Consider the following 21,719-nt stretch of genomic DNA (forward strand, 5'->3'; position numbering starts at 1 on the left):
ACTTGTTTTTATACTTACGGTTTCTTTCGCGGTAATGGTTGCGGTTGTACAGCTTTCGTGCCTAATATTATACGAGCCGAAAATGTTTTATCTAAATCCTTGGGTATTCGGTAAGCATATAATTCTTGATTGTTACATTCTATAAATTAAAAATACAACAAATTATAATTTTTTTTATATTATCATTTTGTATTAAATGCAAAACTTTTTATTATTTATTGTAAAAATTAACTTACCAAATTTTGGCACAGCTGCCTCAATAAAAATTCGATCCAATTCACTTTCATTCTTTTGTAAACCAACATTCCAAGTCCATAAATCTTCGACATTCTTGCCAGGAATCAAATCAATTTTGTTAAGACCTTGAGCGTCGAATTGTTCCTGTAATACTCTCGGATTGTAAGTACTGTAGGGTATGCCATCACTGGGTGAAAATGGTGGTCGTTCAGTTTCATTGATAAATAAACCGCTTTTAGGACGTTTAATTTCTAGCTGCAAAAAAAGTAGATTGCGTGTAAGCGAAAAGATGATGAAAAAATTTGGAATAATACTACATAATAACACTTTTTTAGGAAATTTATTTATTTTTTGGCTTTTTATTTAAGATATAGATAATGAAGTTTAAAGTACTTTGAAATTGCAAAATAAATGTAAAACTCTGTGGACTAGTCTACTGACCTTTCTATTTGCTAGTCTCTGAATTATTCTATGTACTAGTTCTATTTAATATCACCTGACCTAGACTTTTATTGACTTGTCTTATCTATGGGCTTGTATAATGAATAATCTGTGGCCTATTGTATTCACTGGAATATTCATCGATTAATGACCTACTAAAAAAATTAAGTAGAATTATACGTATGTATGTTGTTTGTTCGTCAGCTGAACAGTTTTCAAGAAAATTTTCTTTGGGAGACACGATTTTTTGTTTTCAATTCAATATTCTTCTCAGCTTCAAAAAATTATTTTTATGTTTATGATTGCTCCCAAAATATTTTAAGTCTAAAAATGGCCATTCGTAAGCTGGACCGGTTACAAAAAAGTTCCTTTTCAGATAGTTTTTAAAATTTTAAAGTTTTTTCTTAAACAAAATATTTTAATAATTTTGCAAAATTGTGCATAAATTTTTTTTGTATTAATGAAATTTTTTTTATATATGATAAATACATCATTTCAAATTTAAAATTCCTTTCAAACGATATTGAATATATATATAAAACTCAAATTATAAAAAATAATTCAAAATACCTTTTTTTAAAACGCGTTTTTGCTTTCCATACAGAGCGAGTCGGTCTATTGTATGTACATATATTCATTAAGTTTCATAGCTGCATTTTCACATTCTTAACTTATATTCGTAATTCTTTTTCTCTATAGCACAACGGCCACATTTTATTCTCATATTTAGTTTCATGTGTATTAGTGAGTTATCAAAGACCACATTGTTTCACTCTTTATTTACTTCACTTATGTGCCAAATACTATATATAATATGCATACATACATCAAACATGGTAAAATTTACTCTTTCGTGTGTTAATCGTGTAGAGTACAGAGTCGTGTACAAGTTAGTCATTTGTATGAAATAATGCTGATGATATTTCTGTCTTATGTGTGTATGAATGAACACATAATACAATAAGATAAAAAAGGTTACTAAACTCGCTCTTTATATTTTTTTAGCAACAACAAATTTTTTCATAGTAACATCGTACAAAAATATCTCAGTCAGTTAAACAATGTATAATTGTCATGATACGAAAACTACAACAAATTTCATACAAATATTAAGTACAAACAGACACACAACCATTAGGATAGTATCATTTGTTTGTTAACAATAAATTATTCCATTTAAATTTTGTTTATTTTATAATACTCTAACAGTTCGGGTACATATTTCAGTATTTATCTATAACCCTATAAATTCTTAAATATCGAAATTTCACTGTAAAATGAAAAGTACCAAAAACAATTCACCTTTTTATTTAAATAAAAAAATTATGTATTTTATATTTTTGACTACTTTTATAAGCATCATTATAATACTCATTTGCAAACATGCCATAATAGTATCCCAGTAGTTCAACAAAGTGTCAACGCATCCGAAAAATACAGTGATTTCCACTAACATTCTCACGGATATAGTCTTTGTAAGCGAGAGAGTAGACACTTAATAACAAGCTTAAGCTTTTTGACTGTCTCCTTGTAATCTATTGGCTGACGATTGACATCCACGTAGGACAAACACATGTTAAAATAGCAAGTCATCTGGACAGTCGTTGGCTAGAGGTAAGCCTAAGTGGTACGTTAAATATTCAGTCGGAATTGTCTGAACAAACTGCTGGTATATTTTACAAATAAAAAACTCATACATACACTTGTTTGATGTAGATGTATGTTGTATAAAACTCAACTGAAATAAATTTGTGTACAAGTGTTCAGATGCCAGTGTTAAACCAAAATATACAATGTACAGTGGAGCACATGATTTACAAAAATAATTAGTATTTAATTCCTAAACTAGTAAAAAAAAATGCCGAAAAATTTAAAGCAACACACATTTGTACACATTTTTAAGAAAATTATATAACAAGGAATAAATGCTACATTTGTTCCCAGAAAACAAATTCCAAACTCTATATGACAAAATATGTAGTAAAATTATGTAAAAAATTAACTATTTCTTAAAAATTAAAAAAAAAATTGTTCTATATTTGTTTGTGCGGATCTTATTTACCATTGTGTGTACAAAATTATCGCACAAGATTTAAAACTACCAATTGTAAAACGAAAGAGTATCAAGAAATCCTTTTTTAGACATATACATTCATTCAGGGCGATGCGTGTTTCATTCTATGAATTATGAAGAACGAAAAAGTACCAGGGCCGTACAACAGAAAACTAAAATAGTACCAAAAATTTTCCTTTTATAGGTTCTCATTCGATTCGGGCTCTACATGCTTAATCATTCGTAACATGTTGTTCTTACTCTGTCTTTTTATTATAAACCAGCAAACTATGTACAACAACAAAATTTGTCGTGTATGTTGTGGTTGTTTTATAATTTTTCAAAGCATGTGCATAAAAATTATCACTTTTTATGAAAATTTCAGATATTGTTTCCGATTTTTACTCGATTCCCTTTTATTTATTGGCTTTTTGGAAGTTTTTATTTAATTTTGCAGAACTGGAATTAATTTCCAAAGTTTTTTAACAACATGGAAATCTACACAAAATTATATTTCTAAATATAATTTTGCATATAAGTTGAAAATTGAGCATTTTATGTTTTATCCTTATAACAATACTTTGGACTAAATGCATTTGAATTTTTCCATAAAGTACTACAAAAATTGTAAATTCATTAAAAACGCAATGAAATATTTAACATACTCATTACATAGTACACAATTCACAATCGGTAACGTTTGTTTTTGTGTTATGAAGATACAACAATACCATACCGAAACTGAATAATATACATATATTTTCTAAAAAGACTTCGCTTTTTAGAAAATATAGTTGTTGATGTTTGTAACTGCATGTCATGATCACGAAATTATTTCAAAATATTTCACTAAATTTTAAACGAATTTCCAATTGTTATTTAAAAATGTTGTTATTGTTATGTATTATATTGTAAAATGAAATCAAACTCGTTAACCCTAAATTAAAGTTGTAAGGATAAAACAATAAAATCTTGTAAAAATGTCAGTATAATTATACTCTAATAACACATAATTTTATGTAGATTATGATGTTGTTAAATAACTCTATGAATATTGGTCTGATTTTGAGAAATTAAGTTAAAATACCAAAAAATGTCTTAAATAACGTTTTTACAAAAACCACAATATCTTGAAACTAGAGCTAACTGGAAATTTTCATAGCAATTTTTGAACTCTACTCTCTGGTTGGAAATACATAGGTATCACAATTTTATTTTTTTATAAATATGTATAAGATTTAGAACCATAAGATATGAGAAAACTAATAAACAAATAGCAATATTATTTAAACTTTATTCCAAATACTTATGTTATTATTATTATTTTAAACGTCCCACTGCCTGCTAACAGAATTGCACGCTACAGAATAACAAAAGGTGTATATAAAATCATACATTTCAGAATAAGAATGTTTATCTTTATGTTTCATTTTTCATTTTATAATCTTATCAATCGCGTGTATTTAACAAACGTACTCGTAGTGTATATTCTCCGCAATCTATAGTCAGTACAGCTAAATGTACTTGAATGAGTACGTGTATGAATATTTTGTAGATGTATGTATCTTTTTTAGTGTATATAGTCATATGCACACTATTCTCGTAAAAGATACTTTGTTAAATAATGCATTAGATGGAGAAAAAAGTAAATTCGTAAAAGCACATTTACTATCGAAAATTACCACTAAAGTTTAGTTACTAAACATTAGTTTTCGCATGGGCCTAGAAGTTAAAAAAGTTATTCAATATTTATTACATAAAACCTGATCTGTAACCATTGCAAGATCCTTAAAAAAATTCTTAAATAGAATATTTTATTGTACATACATAGGTAGAGCATGAAATTACGTTTACCCCACCACCATCGAATGTGGGTACAGGTTGTGGAGGGAGTTTATTTTTCGTAGTTTTAATAATAAGGCCAGACAAGTATTTGAGTACATATGTATGTAATACATAAATACATACTATACATGCATATGAGTATGTACAACCAAACGTGTACTAGACGTGCTTATAAGACTCTGGAATCGGGAAGTGAGTGTATTAGCGAACGCAAATGTTCATGTTTCGATACAAGCATTCGGGTGTGTAAGTGTGGATGTGAAATAAAAAGCGTTTATTTGCCAGTATGAACCCAGTTCTTGTATAAATAAAACCAGCTCTCATTTGTATATGCCATAGCTCTGTGGAATAGTCATCGTATTACTCATATACGAAATAAAAAAATAAAACATACACACAAACACAGATACATTCGATATGTTCTGGACTGAGTGACAGACAAATATACCATTTGACAAACTGACAGAAAAACCAGCATTTGCTATGAATAACTTGTGTTGTTGGATATTTTATTGTTGTTGCACGACATATGCACAAACACTCTCACTCTACATGTTTATTTTCTGTTGTATTTCTGTTCGGCTTGTTAGCTGGGTTTTATTCTAAATATTTATTTTTTGCTAACTGTGGCGTATAATAAACTTAAAACCTTATGAATACAAACCACATACACACATCCATACGAATAATAACCATAGGTTCTATCTTTCGCTATATAAAATTGTAGTTGTATGTACATACAATATCAGCCAGCATATTCTATTAGCAATATTCATTTATTCTATTTATTTTTTATTGTGGATTTGTTTATAATAGGTCTTCATTGGAAACAAGTGTCACATTTTAATAAAAATATCTTCTTTTTTATAATTGTTATTGTTTTTGTGTATAAAATTATCTGTATCTAGAACAACACATGTACGTTTGTATAAAAGTACATACATATGTATTTATAGCATACATACATATGTACATGGTAGTAAGTTCATACAAGATAAAAAACACCTGTTTCTATAAAATAAAAATACTAACATACTCTTAACAATTTATCTAAATTTTTAAATGGATTCGTCATTTTGTCAATTTATTTAGCTGTTATAAATTTATTTAAATTTCTTGTTATATGTACATATGTATGTATGTATGTATGTTTATCTACTTTGTTTGAGTTTGTGAAACAACGAGCAAATTACTTTAAATCTGTACAAAACTATGTCAACTTTGACATTTAACTTAAAAAATATATGTATACACACGCCATAACCGCTATCCATGTTTAGTAACATCTAAATACATGTGATATTTATTGCACAGTAGTTAACTATATAGGTACTAAGCACATTTTTTGTTAATTTAAATATGACATTTACAATCGCCTTAAAACCATATAATATGTAAAACAAAATCAAAACTGTGTTTTTCATCATCACCTCCGAATTTAATAAAACTCCACCCAATTAATGTTCCATGTATAACTTGTTTAATGAAACATTTTATGTTGTTTTTCATTATCACCTCCAAATTTAATAAAACTCCACCCAATTAATGTTCCATGTATCTAAAAGATTTTGCACCATTTGGAGTACGCAAAAAGCGTACTTTGATCATTGACTTTTTCTATAAATACATTCTGCAGTTTTTGTTTTGTAAAAAAAATCGCTCAAAATCAGTAGTTCCCGCCTCAGATATGTAGAGAAAGGAGTTGGGATTTGAAAAAAATTACAGCATAGCAAAGCCTTCTAAAAAGTTGTGATATCTGATAAGCGGGAAACGTTTTGTTTTTTAACCATTCGAAAAAGTAGTCATCAATTGAGAGGTATTCATATATGAAATTCATAAAAAGGTCGTTAGTCGGGACACACATATACATATATAATTCAGTTATGAGTTATAGTACAGGTTGAAATATAATTTTAATTGATATATTATTCGTGAAAACATAAGTTTAAGAATTTACGTGTACAAAGCGATCCCATATCCATACATAACATACATATTTGAAATTTTATAAATTCATATAAAAGACTTTAGTTGCTAAGGACACATTAAGTTAATTTTATGTTTAATTTCTTTCGACCCACTGTACCTTCACATTTTAATCTTCCTACATAAAAGTGCACGAAAACTAAACAACCCACGATTTTATGTGCATGAAATACAAAAAATTAGACTAACATTGTAAATATCATCCCAACAGTTCGACAAAGTGCCAATGCATCTCAATCAGTCATTTCCATTAAAATGTAACCACTTTGTTTGCTCTAACACGTTTTTCGTCAGAAGACAGTTTTCACTTTAGTGTAATTATAATAGCTAGTCAACGAAGTAGTTGGGGACTAGGGATAACCCGAAAGGGTAGGTTAAATATTTAGTTCTGTACCGCACCCACGAACTGCAGGGACGGTATACACTTATTGTACACATGCACAAATATATACATATTTAATCACCTTACACGTTTGTATCTACGTACACACAGATCTACATACACATATACATACATATAGTATATTATGGTAGTATTTATCTATGTGAGCACATATGTACATATGTATGTAAGTTTGTAAATTAGTATAGCACCATTATAATTAAATTTAAATTCTCTTTATATGTATTTGTAAAACACCAACATATAAAAAACACAATTTATATAATAAATAAGACAAAGCTTACAATATAATATTATGTCCTTTCATAAACTAAGTACTATGTCCTTTAGTACTTCAACAACTAATTTCATTGAAGACGTCCTAATGTATGTACATTGTAAATACATACATACATACATACATACATACATACATACATACATACATACATACATACATATGTTCGAGTATTAATGCTTAAAAGCATAAAATTGATTGCGAGAACAACTACAAACAAACGTATAAACATGCAACATGCATCCATATAAAACATATTGAATTTTTTTGTTTCTCATTTATTTTTTTATATTTTGTTTATTTCTCAATATTCGTAAAAATAAACACATAATAGATTAAGGAGAGACAAGTAAAAAGGTGAAAAGAAAATGTTATAATACGAACATGTAGCATAAGTGCTGTACTTTATGTCATATGTTAACTGTATTTGTATAGTTGTGCCTGTGTGTAAAAACAAATACCAAAATACATGTGTATGTACGAGGTATTGTTTGCAATTATGTATATATGCATATATATATACACATGTATGCACATATACATACATAAATATGTTTGTAGATATGTAGTATTACTTACTATATTTCATAGATAAATTTAGTGTTATTTTAGTTGGTTTTAAAAATCACTATAGTAACCCAAAAAATTGTAATTTATGTATACGTGTTCTTATTTTTACATACAAACTATGTCCAAAACTTATTTGAGATATAAATGTCCACTAATATTACGTCCGCACACTGTACTATATGTGAGTAACATAACCACCTGTCTGTTGGGGTTTCTTATACAAATTTACATACTGAAACGAGTCCTTTCAAATTTATTATCGGGACAATTTTATGTGTTTCCGTTATCTATATAAACTAAAGTTAAATCTAAATTAATAAAAAACAATTAGATTAATTCCAATTTTGGACACCACCGCTTTAGTGGAAATATTCCTTTCTCTTCCGCAATTTTCCGTTTGTAACACATCGAAATATTGATCCCACAAAAGTATACATATTATGGGTCCTTATGACATTCTAAGACGATCTAGCCATCTGTCTGTCTGTCTGTCTTCCTGTCTGTTGAAAGCACGATAAAGTCAGAACAAAAAAGCTAGAGAGTTGAAATTTTCAACAAATATTACTTATAGGTAAGGTTTGTTTGGTATTGAAAATGGCCCCCGAAAAAACAGCTTTAACACTCATAACTTGTTTAAAAATGTGAGTAAAGCGGTGAAATTCCACATAAGTCTTTTATGAGTCAAATTCTGTGAAGATCGGTCCATAAATTCGATATAAGTAAAAATCTACATAATTTTATAATGATCGGTCCATAATTAACCTTACTACTGGCTTAAAATACGAGTATACTTACGTATAAGACATAAGTAAGTTTCTCTCTACCGAGTTTTAAGAGAGTCGCTTCAGGCCGCTTAAGAAAACTACTTTAACGCACATAGCTGGTTTAAAAATCTCTTATGTTCATGGTTAAAGTTAGATAAAAATATTTTGTTTTAAAAATTAATATTTTGAAAGTCCTTAATTGATAAAGTTTGGCATAGTCAAATATAACACTCTTACTTGTCCATTTTTAGTGAAACCGAACATGGAAACTAAAATATGTAAGACGTTAGTATATCTAAAGTAAATAACAATGTCTTAGGAGTTTAAGAGGGCTTAAGTAAATTATCGAGGGAGCTCTATAGAGTTTAATTCTGTGCACAATATCAACCAAAAAGTAATATTTATTGCATTATATCATCATTTCATTATTATTAAATTATTTATTGACAATATACGTATTTTCTCCCAAAGGGGATACATGGGATTTGGGGACCTTATGTAAGCGACAATTATAAATTGATCTTGTTAAGGAGATTCTGATTGTTATAAAACAAGTTAGTATTGTTCGTCGCTTTACTTGTATGTTTAAGTAATTAATGGATTCTTATTTGGAGGCGTAGTGTACTGATTCTCATAAAATGTGTATGTTATATATCATCGCTGTACTTTTTTATGGACTTAACAAGGATTGATTTTACGTAATTATTAATATATATTCCTAACTTTGCCAAATGCCAGTCATCTAAAAAATTAATTTGGTGTTTTTCTACACTGAAAATAATCCATACATTTAAAGTTATGCAATTTTGTGAAAAATTTGTATTTTATATGTAAATACTCAAATGAAATAAGTCACGATCAGATAAATTACTTAATTCGGCCTCTGAATGACGATAGCCAATAAACCCGTTTCTACGACACATTCGTAATTCCTTTTGATAGTTTATAGCCATGTTGTTTTTTTTTTTCATTATTTTGTCAGTTTTTGGAATATAAGTGTTTGTGTATCATACAAAAATACACATTGCATTTTTGTAATTTTATTTTTTTTTTATTTTTATCCAACCAATGAAAACAAACAGCTGATTTTGATAAATACTCGTTAAAATTTAGAGATGACACTTCTTTGAATATTTTCATGGTCCAACTCTGATTTTTTTATATGTTGTTGTTGATATTATAAACACATTTTTGTAAAGGAGTAATGAAAATGGGAGATACGGTTCTTATGATATCCTTGACTCATAGAGATTTTTTGATATAATTATCCTTATTTTAAAACCATAATATTTCTAATAAAGTATTTTTAAACTACAACACATAGGCATTAATTACAGTCTAAAATGATTATAATCGGATAAATATGTTAGAATATATACAATTAATACCTTTTAGAAAAACTCTTAGAAATATGAACTTTGTACCTCTGTAAAAACATAATCGTAAAGAATTTGGAAATTTTGGAGAACTTTACATTTTTGTATGTATTAAAATAATGTGTGTACCGAATTTCATAAAAATCAGGAAGGATCATGCTTAAAATTTGTTAATAATACATATGAGAAAATTTTACTGAAAAAGCTATGTTTAAAATGCCTATAAATTAACATTACGAGCTAACTTCTTAAAACCCTTTGGGGAATTAGGTCTATTAATTGTCTTGTTATTCTCTATTGTATGCGTACACATATGTATGAGGTGTTTCATAATAAGTGATTAGGGTATTAAATTATGCGAGTTTTTGCTTCATTTTGTTTATTTGACAATTAATTATTTGAGGTTTTATATTATTTGATTAACAATCGGATAATTCAAAATTAGTCGGTTGATCGAATAAGGAAACTTGATGTTTTTATTGCTTTTTTCACTATATATTTCTTCCTATAATAAACCAAGTTTCACTTCTTTAAATTCAATTCTATGTACAGTTTTTATTAAATCTTTTCTCAAAAATTAGAAATTATTTATTTCATGTGAAATCCTTTTCTATATAAAAAAATTAAGATTATTAATTTTATATTTTTATTATTTTTCAACGAGTTCCAGAATTTATACGTTTTGATGAACTTAAAAAAAACAACAATGTCTCTAAACTATCATAAAAATCATCATTTATCTATAATGAAGAACATTTCATTTTAGAAAAAAATTATGAAATTAATAAAGAAAATTTATTATAAAAATATTATTATTATATCGGTCCCGATCAATTGGTTAATTAATAAAAATTATAGGTATTTTCTTTATTTCAAATTCGACAATTTTCATATATTCGAGCGAATAATGGTCAAAAGTTAATCGATTAACGGATCAACGATTAATCGTTTGAGTACAATCGATCGGTTTGAAATTTGTACTAATGTTAGTAGGTCTTCTCATCTATTTAACCTATTACAGATTGTTTATATTATAATTGTTTCAAAAATATATAGCACTTTCATGATTTTTTTGTGAAAAAATATTAAAAATAAATTAAACAATTTTTTATTATCTTTTTTTTTTTGGCCTTGATCTTTCTTTGAGGGAGTTTTTAATATATTTTGTAACTGATCTTTCATTTGAGCAAAAAATAAAAAGGTCCCATTTTGAAAGTCAAAAAAAATAGAATTTCACCAAAAAAGTCCAATTGTTTTAATTTAAACTACTATCCAATAGGACTAACATTGGTATATCCCAAAGCATCGGAAGTTGTGTCACTTAATATGAAATTCCCCATATAAAAAAGTACTGGCTACGCACCAGTGTTGCCAAAAAGTTTATAAATATCAATTAATTTTTTTTTTCAGAAATCCCTAGAATAAGTATTAGAAAGCACACCGAGATCTCTAAAACAGTTTGTGCAGTGATAATATTGTTATTATTTATAATCACAATATATGACAACATTGCAAAATGTTCGTACAAAATAAAAAATATTTTTTTTTTCAGTTTGAAGAATGACTTGACTACTTAACTGCTGTTTTTATGACGACTTCTATTATATTTAAAATGTGACTACATACTACATATTTTTTGTACAATGTATTTGTTATTTGTTTACTTATTTATTTATTATATGAATGTGTTTTTTATTTTATTATTAAATCGTTCATTGTTTTTGTTTTATTTATTTGCTACATTGTGTTATTTTTGCACTTTGTTTTAATTCTTGCAGTGCTTCATATTAAAATATTTTTAAACCCAGATGGTTTATTATAGGAATATTGTATAGAAAATGTATGTAATAAAGCATTTATAAGTCATTGATAAATTTATGAATACGGTAGTAAAAATGCAATACATTTTTGTATTGTTATTGTTTGCACTCTAGCAAATGCCGCAAAAACAAAAATAGTACTTATTATTTTTGTTGTTTCTTTCTTTACATTGAATTGCGTTGAAACAACAGAAAATGCTGATGATGTTTATTGCATTGAACTATTTTACTTTTCTTTTTGCTATTTATTACGTTTTTTGTTTTGATTTGAATTTTGGTTTTACTGCTTTTTTATAATTTGCTGTAATTTTTCTCTTTATTATTGGAGCTTGGAGGGTAAGGGAAAGTACACTCATACAAATAGGATAATTATTTTTACAACATACCTTTTTCGTTATTATTTAATTTGTAGTTTTATAAGAAAGAAAGAAAGAAGAAATGATGCGAAACTTTATTTTGGTGTGAACTATATTTTGGGATGTAGAATGCAAACTTCAAAATTCAATATCTCCTTATTCCGCCACTAGGTTTATACTTTTCAACATTAAGTTACTTGTATCAGCATTTTTCAGTGCCTAATTTCGTAACATTGTTGTATAAGAAAAATTAAAAAAACTCATTTAGAAAAAGTAATATTTATCCTAAACTTTATCTAGGAAATATGTATATTTCACGATAGCGAAAATTATTAACATACATATTCCTTAAAATTTCTTCTCACTCTATAAGATCTTGATATAGTATTTTAGATATGCATTTGCAAAAAGTTGATGTACATATATGTTTTATTATTTTTTATAAATTCTAATGAAAAAAAATATTTTACCATAAATATAATTTTTACTACAATCATAGTAAACGATCTGTGATATTAGTTTAATAAGTACACACATTATTCATAACCTATCGTACATGTGTGCGTTAAATAGTATTATTTAGTACTTCAAATATTGGTTAGTAAAGAATCAACAACAATAGCAACAACGTCAATAGTACTTGTACCAAAAATAATATAAATGTTGTTGCTGTTCGTAAACGATTGGAGTACATTTCATAATTTTATCGAGCAAAAACAAGGTGGATGTGAACGGATGATAAAAACAGAGAAAAAGCAAAAACTACATGAATAATGAACTGGATGTAGTAGGTATACTGAGACAAACAACAAATATAAATACAATGTACATACAATAGTCAATAAAACCAACTGCAACAAGAGTAAAAAAGCTCACATAAGAATAAAGTCTATTATGCGAGGATAAATTGAAAAGTTTTACCTATCATCTTATTGTATTGGAAAGTGTAAGGTTTTGCTATTATTATAAATTAAAAATGTCATCGTACAGATAACTACCACAGCCCAAATACAGATGTAGATTATTTGATTAAAATTTTCAATCACGATTTTTCGAAAGTTTAAAGATTATAATCAATTCGATTGATCCTATCTTTAATAGGTATATCCACACTAAAATACAAATAATCTGTTGGTGTTTAATCACATGATAAGAGCCTCTATTTTGTTGTTTTAAAAGTTACTTGTCAAAGGATCACTTGTTACGAAAAGTTGAGTCACTTGTCACGAAACTGGTTTTAATATTATTAAATCATATTTTTATTGTAAAGGACTTTATGATTTACCCTCGTAATCCTCTTTGTATCGAGCTTATTTGTGCTTCTAATAAAAATAATTGTTGTTGATGTTGCTCTTGTGTCTATGGTCGTTTGGATGTATTTGTGTACATTAGCTAGCTATTAGCGCAAACCATTACAGCAACTATAGAAACAAGCTAACAGCGGCTGTAGTTAGTATTCTGTTCTAACTACATACATATAAGCCATAGTAAAATATAGATGATGAAGCTAACACACTAATGTGTAGTTGTTGTCGATTGTGGTGGTGTTAGTTGCAAAAGTAGTATTATGCCCTCTATATGGATGGATGGTTGGTTGTTTGGATGGATTGACTGTTAGCCATACGGTATGTCAGTCAGAATAACCAGCAAGTAAGAAAAATAAAAACAAACAGAAAAAACACAAATACATTCACAGAGATATTTACGTTTGGATAGAATACAATTGATACCTTGTGCTGTGTTCTTTTCGTATACATGTGAGAATATGTATACATGTATAAATGTTTATTTTTTCTTCTGTTGTTATTAATGTCGATGATGGTGGGTATGTTTCATATTAAGTACATATTCTATACAAAAAACAACAATAACAAACAGACACTTTTCTATATACAGATATAGACTCACTAACACGCAAATTGTATAGTCTTACAGCAATAGCAAAAACAACAAGGCGAATTGAAATAAAAATAAAAACAACAACGACGAATGCTACTACAGCAACAACACACTCACACTTAAATATGTACTCGTATTATACCGTTTTTATTTCATATGGCAAACGTACGTGTACTAACAGAGCATTAGTATTAAAGTGTTACTCAACATATAAACACCACACACGAGAAATTCAAAAGTAAAACAAACCGAAAGAAAAGAAAAAAATAAAAAAACAAGAAAATTCATCAATAGAAAACAAAGTCGCAAAATAGAGACATTGAGGAAATTTTACTAAACGAAACCAACAAACTTACATGTATTATGTTTATTAAGTAATTACTTATTATTCTTGAAATCCTAAATAATTAATTGGCATTTTAAAACAATTTCAAAAACAATACCAATTTTATGTGCAAAAATAATAGAAACAAACAACGCAATAACACAACAACAAACCAACTCAAGTGCTTTGTTGTTATGGCATCAACAACACATCTCTTACTTATACTTACTAACACATAACCTCAAATTGTATATTAATATTTTTATTATTGCAATAATACACTCACTCACGCAACCAATACATTCATTCATTCATCGTACATACATATGTGTGAATTTTTGAACCTTTAAATAAGAATAAGGCAATAATAAAAAGACATATTAAGAAGTGTTGAAAACTTAACCAATAAGTGTATTTGGAGTGGAGTGCTATAATTTTTGACAAGTTTTGTTTCTATTATTATGAAAATGGCAACATTATCAAGACGATCATCAGGTGCAAATTCGAATGGGTCAACAGATCCTGTACTATCACCCACAAAAAAGGTAAGAAAAATATTCTTGATACTGTGTTTTTAAATGTGTTTTTAATTTAATTAATGTGGTTGTAGAAACAATATTGAGTGATTTCCCTGCTGAAGGCAGGTCTTTATAGATCGATCTTGTCGACATTTATTTATTATTTTTTTATTTTTGCATAATTTTACTATGTATTTTACTATAAAATTTCGAAATGATATTAGGAAAGGGATTGGGTCGTTTATGGGCTGAAATGTAATGTTGACGAATTTTAACTCAATACAATAATGTTTTAATTATTTTTCAACATTGAACTTATTTTCTGTCCATTGTGGACCGAATCAAATAATTTTATAACGACTATTGCCTAATCAATATTTTTATTATAAAATACATATGTAGGTATGTAAAGCAAAGAGGAATTGAATCGTAGTATCAAAAATTAATTCAATTACATATTGCAATTTGGCGAATTAAGGTTATTCTTAAATGTTTTGTATTGATTCCCAATTTTTGACCTATAAATAAATATTTTGCTTTTAGCTTTTTGGAGGAAAATACTATTAAATTTGAAATTTTTATTACAAATAAATGGTTTTGGTCCTTAAAAATTGTACTTTCCATACCATGATCATTTCTTAACAATTAATGTTTGATTTGATAGGTAGAAAATAGGTATTCATGTAAGTATTTGGTTGGCAATTTGAATTAAAAAAAAGATTTTGAATTTGTTAATTTTGTTCAAATACATATTGTGTTCTATTTGAAGTGGTATCTGTAATTGTATAAAGATCTACTTATCTATTTGGTATAAAGGAAATTAAGAACCATACGTCAACCATTAAAACCCCTTTATGCTTCAACGGAAAGGTCATTTGCTGTATACATAACAACATCAATATAAATGTGTATGTATGTGTTTATTATTAACTTTAATGCGTAATTATTAACCCTTAGAATAAAGAACACACAAATCAATAAAAAACAAGTGTATAAACCAGACATAATACCATAGTTGTAGTTGACTCAAATACACCCATACAAACTCGTTATTAAACACGCATAAATACATACATATCCACAGAAGAAAAATGTTTAAAAATAATAATAAGTATTGTAAAGTAAGCAAACTAATCTACGAAAAACTATAAGAACAACAAATACTATTTTAAAGCATGAATTCACATTTACATACCGTCACCTGAAACGCAAATGGCCCCAACTAACGGGCCTAATGTATTGCATCAAAACAAATGTTCATAAAAAAATTGAACCATTCCGACCAAAATTGATTTTATTGGCAAAGAACAAAAGGCCCTATCTACGAAAACATTTAAATATTAAACGTAAAAAGTATAGTTTATCAATTTTGATATCCGCCATTGTCCACTATCTTTGATATCCGCCATTGTTCCACTATCTTTGGAATAGGTTTCTATATTAAACAATTTGTTTATTTAATAAAAATAAATCGAGATGATAGAAACAAACAAAATTTCAATTTATATAAATTTTTGCTTCTTCTGTTAGATTTGGTCGTTTGTGTTTTAAGTGACGATATACCTACATATGTACATATACATTTCTTTTGCTTTTTATTTTTTTCTAGGAGCATGCAACAAACGACAAATATTCCTTTAGCCTGAGGGAAAATAAATATAAAATATAGAAATAATAAAGTCATCGTCGTCACACAATTGGCATCTATAGAATATTACTTGACTTCTCAATATAAGCTTGTATAAAACACACGAGGTCAATTTAAAAAGTTCTTTTAAAAATCAATGTACATACAAGTTTTTGAATCTAGTAAAAATACCTATGTTGATATAAATATCTCTTTTAAAGGCAAAATTACTTTTCGGTACACATGTATGAATATACACTTAGACCACAAAAATACGGCATCACTGGTACAAATAAAGCAGATTTTTTATAAAAGATTTAGAAAAAATTAAAGTTAGCACCTGCAGTGGCGCAAATCTATGATGTACATATACAGTTTACACTTGTATTCACACAAATCATAAGTTCCATCACACATGTATGCATCTTTATAACAATAATTTATTCAAGTCATTTTATAATACCCTGTAGATTTGAGTGACTATTCAGATGACCGTATTAGCTGTTATAGAAAGAAGTGAAGACCAAAATTAATTTGAATTGGAAAATTAAAGCGACCACACTCTAGATTAGTTAAGGCTGGTAAAGTCGTGACTGTGTGTACTAAATACATATATGTACTATATCAAGCGGATCCACGGGGGAAAAAGAAATTGCAAATCAAAAACGAAAATGTTGCATACAAAATATAAAAATGAGTAAAAAGATAATAAATATGTAAGTAAAAGAATCAAAAATTTAACCCTCCAAAATTTCGAGCTGGTTCCGCGGCTGTACTATATGCTACAAACGCAATAACAATCGAAAACACATGCTTTCGCATGTTGACATGTATTTCTGTAGACATTTATAGTGACTAGCATGATGTATTTGTTGTAAGGTAACACGAAAGCCAACAACGATCTTAAATAACTTTATATGTATGTATGTATGTGTAAAGTGTGTACCGAAATTTACGGTAATATTAAATGAAAAAAAAATTTTTTGTTTATTAATAGAGTAGACCTCGCCAATAACTGTCCCAATCCAAGATACCAATAAATATGTATGTCTAAAACGACATACATATTTATTTTTTAGAGGGGCTAGGGTTAAATGAGGCCCTATAATTATAAAGTTCATCAGGGTCATAAAGACTAGTATAGAACTTGGTTTTGCAGCTTTTTGTCTAGATACGAGTATATTAAACATAATTATGAACTTAAAAGTCCTATTTGGCGGGTTCAGTTCTATGGGGCCTAGGTGAAATAATGAAATGATGTTAATCATTTTCAATAGGCTTTGTCTACAGTATAATACATGATCATTTGCCAAATTTCATTGAATTATCTCCAAAATTGCGACCTGTAGTTTGATTATAATGTTTACAAGCCCTATTCGGGGATACAGTTGTATAGGGGCTATGTGAAATAATGGACCGATCTTAACCATTTTCAATAGGGTCCCTGGGACAATAGAAGATCATGTACCAAATTTCATTCAATTATCTTCAAAATTGCGACCTGTAGTTTGATTACAATGTTTACAAGCCCTATTCGAGGGTACAGTTGTATGGGGGCTAGGTGAAATAATGGACCGATCTTAACCATTTTCAATAGGGTTCGTCCCTGGGACAATAGAAGATCATGTACCAAATTTCATTCAATTATCTTCAAAATTACATGGACGGACAGACGGACGGACATAAGTAGCTAAATCGACTCAGAAATATTACCAATATTATTGTGCGTTACAAACATCAGCATAAATCCAATATACCCTCCCCACTAAAGTGGTGTAGGGTATAAAAAGTAGGTATGAAAAGCACATAAGGTGGTTAAATCGACTGGAACTTTAAAGTGTGTGTAAAAGATCAGCACAAACGCAAAATAGGCTTCTAAATGACGAGTGAGCGATAACTACTTATTTCTAAGTATATGGAGGCAAACAAAGTTAGCAGTTTACTCGTTAGTTTTATTATAGTATCCCTTCAAAGTTGTAAAATAATGGTAGTAAATCATTGGGATTTACACTGAGAGAAAAATAACATTTATAATTTTTTTCAAATTTAATTATTTGATGTAATATTAAAATATTGCCCTTTTATGGTTCACAATATTTACTAATTTGGTGTTCCATATTTTAAATTTACAACCATATATTTTAGAAAACAATTGTACAAATGATATACATATTAATTTGTATTTTCAATTTTTATTTGCAGCCTAAAAGACGCAATGAACGGAATATTCTTACATTTTACGAAAAAATTGCCGTTATACGTTACTACGATGAGACCAATATATCACGCAACAGTTTAGCTAAAATGTTTCACTGTTGTGCTACTCAAATTCGTCGCATATTAGAGCGTAAGCAGGAACTATTACAACAACTGGCCACTCTGAGTGAGGCAGATGCCTCAATTATAATCGAAGAGATGACACGCAAAAGGCGTAAATTTGAAATGAGTGCCATTAGTTTTATACTACATCAGTGGGTGGAGAGATGTCGTCAAATGCGTCTTCGCAAAAGTATTACAAATGAAACACTTAAAGAGACTGCCGTTAAAATGGCCGCTATACTAAATCTGCCCGCTTTCCGTCCTTCGTACCGTTGGTTGAATCGTTTTCGCGGTAAATATAAATACAACGATGAAGATTTAGGTTCGGGCCAGGGACCAAATACCAATGATGGTGAATTGGCAGTTGAGGATATAATCATCGAATTTAAGGACTCCCTGCCAAGTTTTATGCAAAAGGAAATTTCTGCAATTACTTCATCGGCTAAGGTGGATGAAAATACCTCAACTGCAATTGTTAGTGAAGTGAAACGAACCGAAGTTCCGGTCATCATAAACGATGACAATAGCAATGATGATTTTGAAATATCGGATGACGATGACAACGATGATGACGACATGAATGACAGCAAGGAGAATACAAAGAGTTCGGCTAACAACGAAGATGATGATGTTCAAGTGATCGAAATTAAAACTAAGGAAACTATTCTACCAATACCTGTAAAACCATCTCCGATGGCAAACGATTTAAAAAAAGCAGATCTCGCAGTTCCGCAAGACTATCGTATGAATGCTGGTTCAGCTGCCTTGCTGCACAGCATCTTTCCACATCTTGCCGTTATACACCAATTTGCCTTACTTAATTCGGATGTTAAAGCTTTGGAATTAATCTCCCAATTGGGGGTTCATATGAAAACCCAAGCCGACGAAGGTGCCTATAAACAGTTGTCGCTGGCGACATCCGTTACCAATGATGTGAACACGTCAGAATTTGACCCAAATAATGATAATATATATCCGGATATTGATGATATTGTTTTGATTGAATAACCTTGTTTGAACTGAATTTTTATTTTATCAATTAAAGCAAATGTACTTAAAATACGTTCTCATATAAATATCGAGCATGAATTTCTGTATTTAAATAGTTTTAAGTACTTTTAAGATGTATTTATGAATTCAATTTTTTATTTTATTATTTCATTGTATCATTTAAGTTTTTCAGTATATTATTGAAATGAATTTAATAATTAAATTAAAAAAAAGGATAATAAATTTAATTTATATCTAAAACTAAACACGCTATCTTTTTGAATCTTGATAAAAATCTTATTAGTTGACCAAATGCTAAACTTGATTTCATAAATGAGTTAGAGATTCGAAATTGTTAGTTCTTTATCTAAAATCAAATTAAATTTTACGTCCTTAACATTTTATAAAACTAGTTCACAAATTAAATGCATAAAAAGTAAAACCATTTATTCAAAAATGCATTCATATAATAATTTAATCGTTGTTGAATGATTTATATATTGTATCCCAAATATGTTTAAAAATATAAGCATTAGTTTTCACAACCTACACAACTAGATTGCATTTGTGCTGACAGAAGATTTAACATGGGAATTGACAAGATTAGGAATTAAACTTACCAAATTAGTCGGTGGCACATAAATATATTCTCTACTACACTCTGGACTAGCAAGCTCGGGTAGAACGCCTTCAGATTCAACAACTTCTTCGTCTTCTTCTTGTACTTCCGGATCTTTTAATCGAATTAAACTTTTATGATCGGAATACATATAGTCGATATTGCGAGCACGTTCGCTCATTTCATGTTTAATTTTAAGACAATTTTCACACATTATGGCGTGCTGCTTTAACTGATCGGGTCTTCTCTGCGGAATAACACAGGTCGTGAAACAATCCTCATATTTGCACTTCTTACAAAATGGCCTTAAAAAAATGTTGTCTTGAGTTCTTTGGTGAATTTTACGAATTTCGTCATGTAGTGTTAAAACTTTAGCTAAAGTCGAATTTTGCGGAACATCACAATCACGCTGATAAATGCAGTTTCCGGCGTACCATTCCGGTTGTGGCGTTTTAAGGCTTTCACCCATGTATGTGCGAATCTCATACGGATTTTTAGAAGGGCTTTGATTTGAAGTAAGTGATACAAATTTTTTATACATTTTGCTTTATTTTGTTATTTACTATAAATTTAGAAGAAATTATTTTTTATAAAAAACTTTATTTAATTTAAAATTTTGAAAACACAAGAATTATTTTTATTATTTCCTTTTAATTTTATTTATATACAATTAATTTATAATAAAATCAATGAGAGTATGATTTCAGTTAATAAAACTGTGTCTGTGCTCAGTATTTTTAATCCAGTGCCTGTGTTCTAAATCACGGTATACAGTACACCCTGTTTTGTATGTTCCAAGTTGAGAAAAAATATTAAATATAAGAGTCTTCCACTTTTTATGTGTGTGATTCGAATAATTTTTATATTAAACAAAAAATATATATTTGAATTACGTATATTCATCCTGTTTAATTTTCGACATTTTTAGTCGAATTGACAGTTACATAACACAAGCATATTGAACAATTTTTAGCAGATACGATTAATTTCAATACCTACCACATTAAAATATAACAAACAATATTCCAATTTCTTGATCCATTTTCGTTTTTAAGAAGGACAATAAAAAATTCAGTTACGCAAAGGCTTTTTCGATTTTTTTTATAAAATTTTAAAACATGGCACCTCTAAAAGTGTATATCATCCACAAATCTTCCACACATGTTGACATTCCTAACAGCTGTTTCCTTTTGTTGTTTTGTTTTCTTTGTTGCTCTCACTTAGCTAATAGCTAAACAAAGAGAGATAAAACATAAACAAAAACTGTAAATAAAACATAATACAGCAAAAAGAA

The 21,719-nt window shown here is 28.4% G+C and overlaps 2 protein-coding genes across 8 annotated transcripts in view; one reads left to right on the forward strand and one right to left on the reverse strand.

Moving 5' to 3' along the window:
* LOC111687908 overlaps nt 1–21,048 on the reverse strand; it is a 29,361-nt gene extending 8,313 nt beyond the window's left edge. For 2 of the 3 annotated variants that reach the window (XM_046950996.1, XM_046950995.1), the window contains exons 1-3: nt 20,427–21,047; nt 237–492; nt 19–139 (exon numbers count right to left, since the gene is read on the reverse strand). In XM_046950996.1, the coding sequence (XP_046806952.1) occupies nt 19–139; nt 237–492; nt 20,427–20,966 (917 nt within the window). In that variant the 5' untranslated portion in view covers nt 20,967–21,047. Of the gene's footprint in view, nt 1–18; nt 140–236; nt 493–20,426 lie in introns of all 3 variants that reach the window. The other variant, XM_046950997.1, reaches the window with a different exon arrangement.
* On the forward strand, nt 13,540–20,013 carry LOC111684614. Of its 5 annotated transcripts, none has more exons than XM_046951005.1 (3): nt 13,540–14,401; nt 14,837–14,897; nt 18,700–20,013. In XM_046951005.1, the coding sequence occupies exons 1-3, from the start codon at nt 14,391–14,393 to the stop codon at nt 19,822–19,824; spliced, it is 1,197 nt and encodes a 398-aa protein (XP_046806961.1). In that variant the 5' UTR covers nt 13,540–14,390; the 3' UTR covers nt 19,825–20,013. The 5 variants fall into 5 exon arrangements, with proteins under 5 accessions (XP_046806961.1, XP_046806962.1, XP_046806959.1 ...); XM_046951006.1 differs by having other exon boundaries at nt 13,540–14,385; nt 14,837–14,896; nt 18,698–20,013; XM_046951003.1 differs by having other exon boundaries at nt 13,544–14,401; nt 14,708–14,897; nt 18,700–20,012.
* Nucleotides 21,049–21,719: the final 671 nt, after the last annotated feature.

This window comes from Lucilia cuprina, chromosome 5 (assembly GCF_022045245.1).
Source record: "Lucilia cuprina isolate Lc7/37 chromosome 5, ASM2204524v1, whole genome shotgun sequence".
Classification (NCBI taxonomy): Eukaryota; Metazoa; Arthropoda; class Insecta; order Diptera; family Calliphoridae; genus Lucilia; species Lucilia cuprina.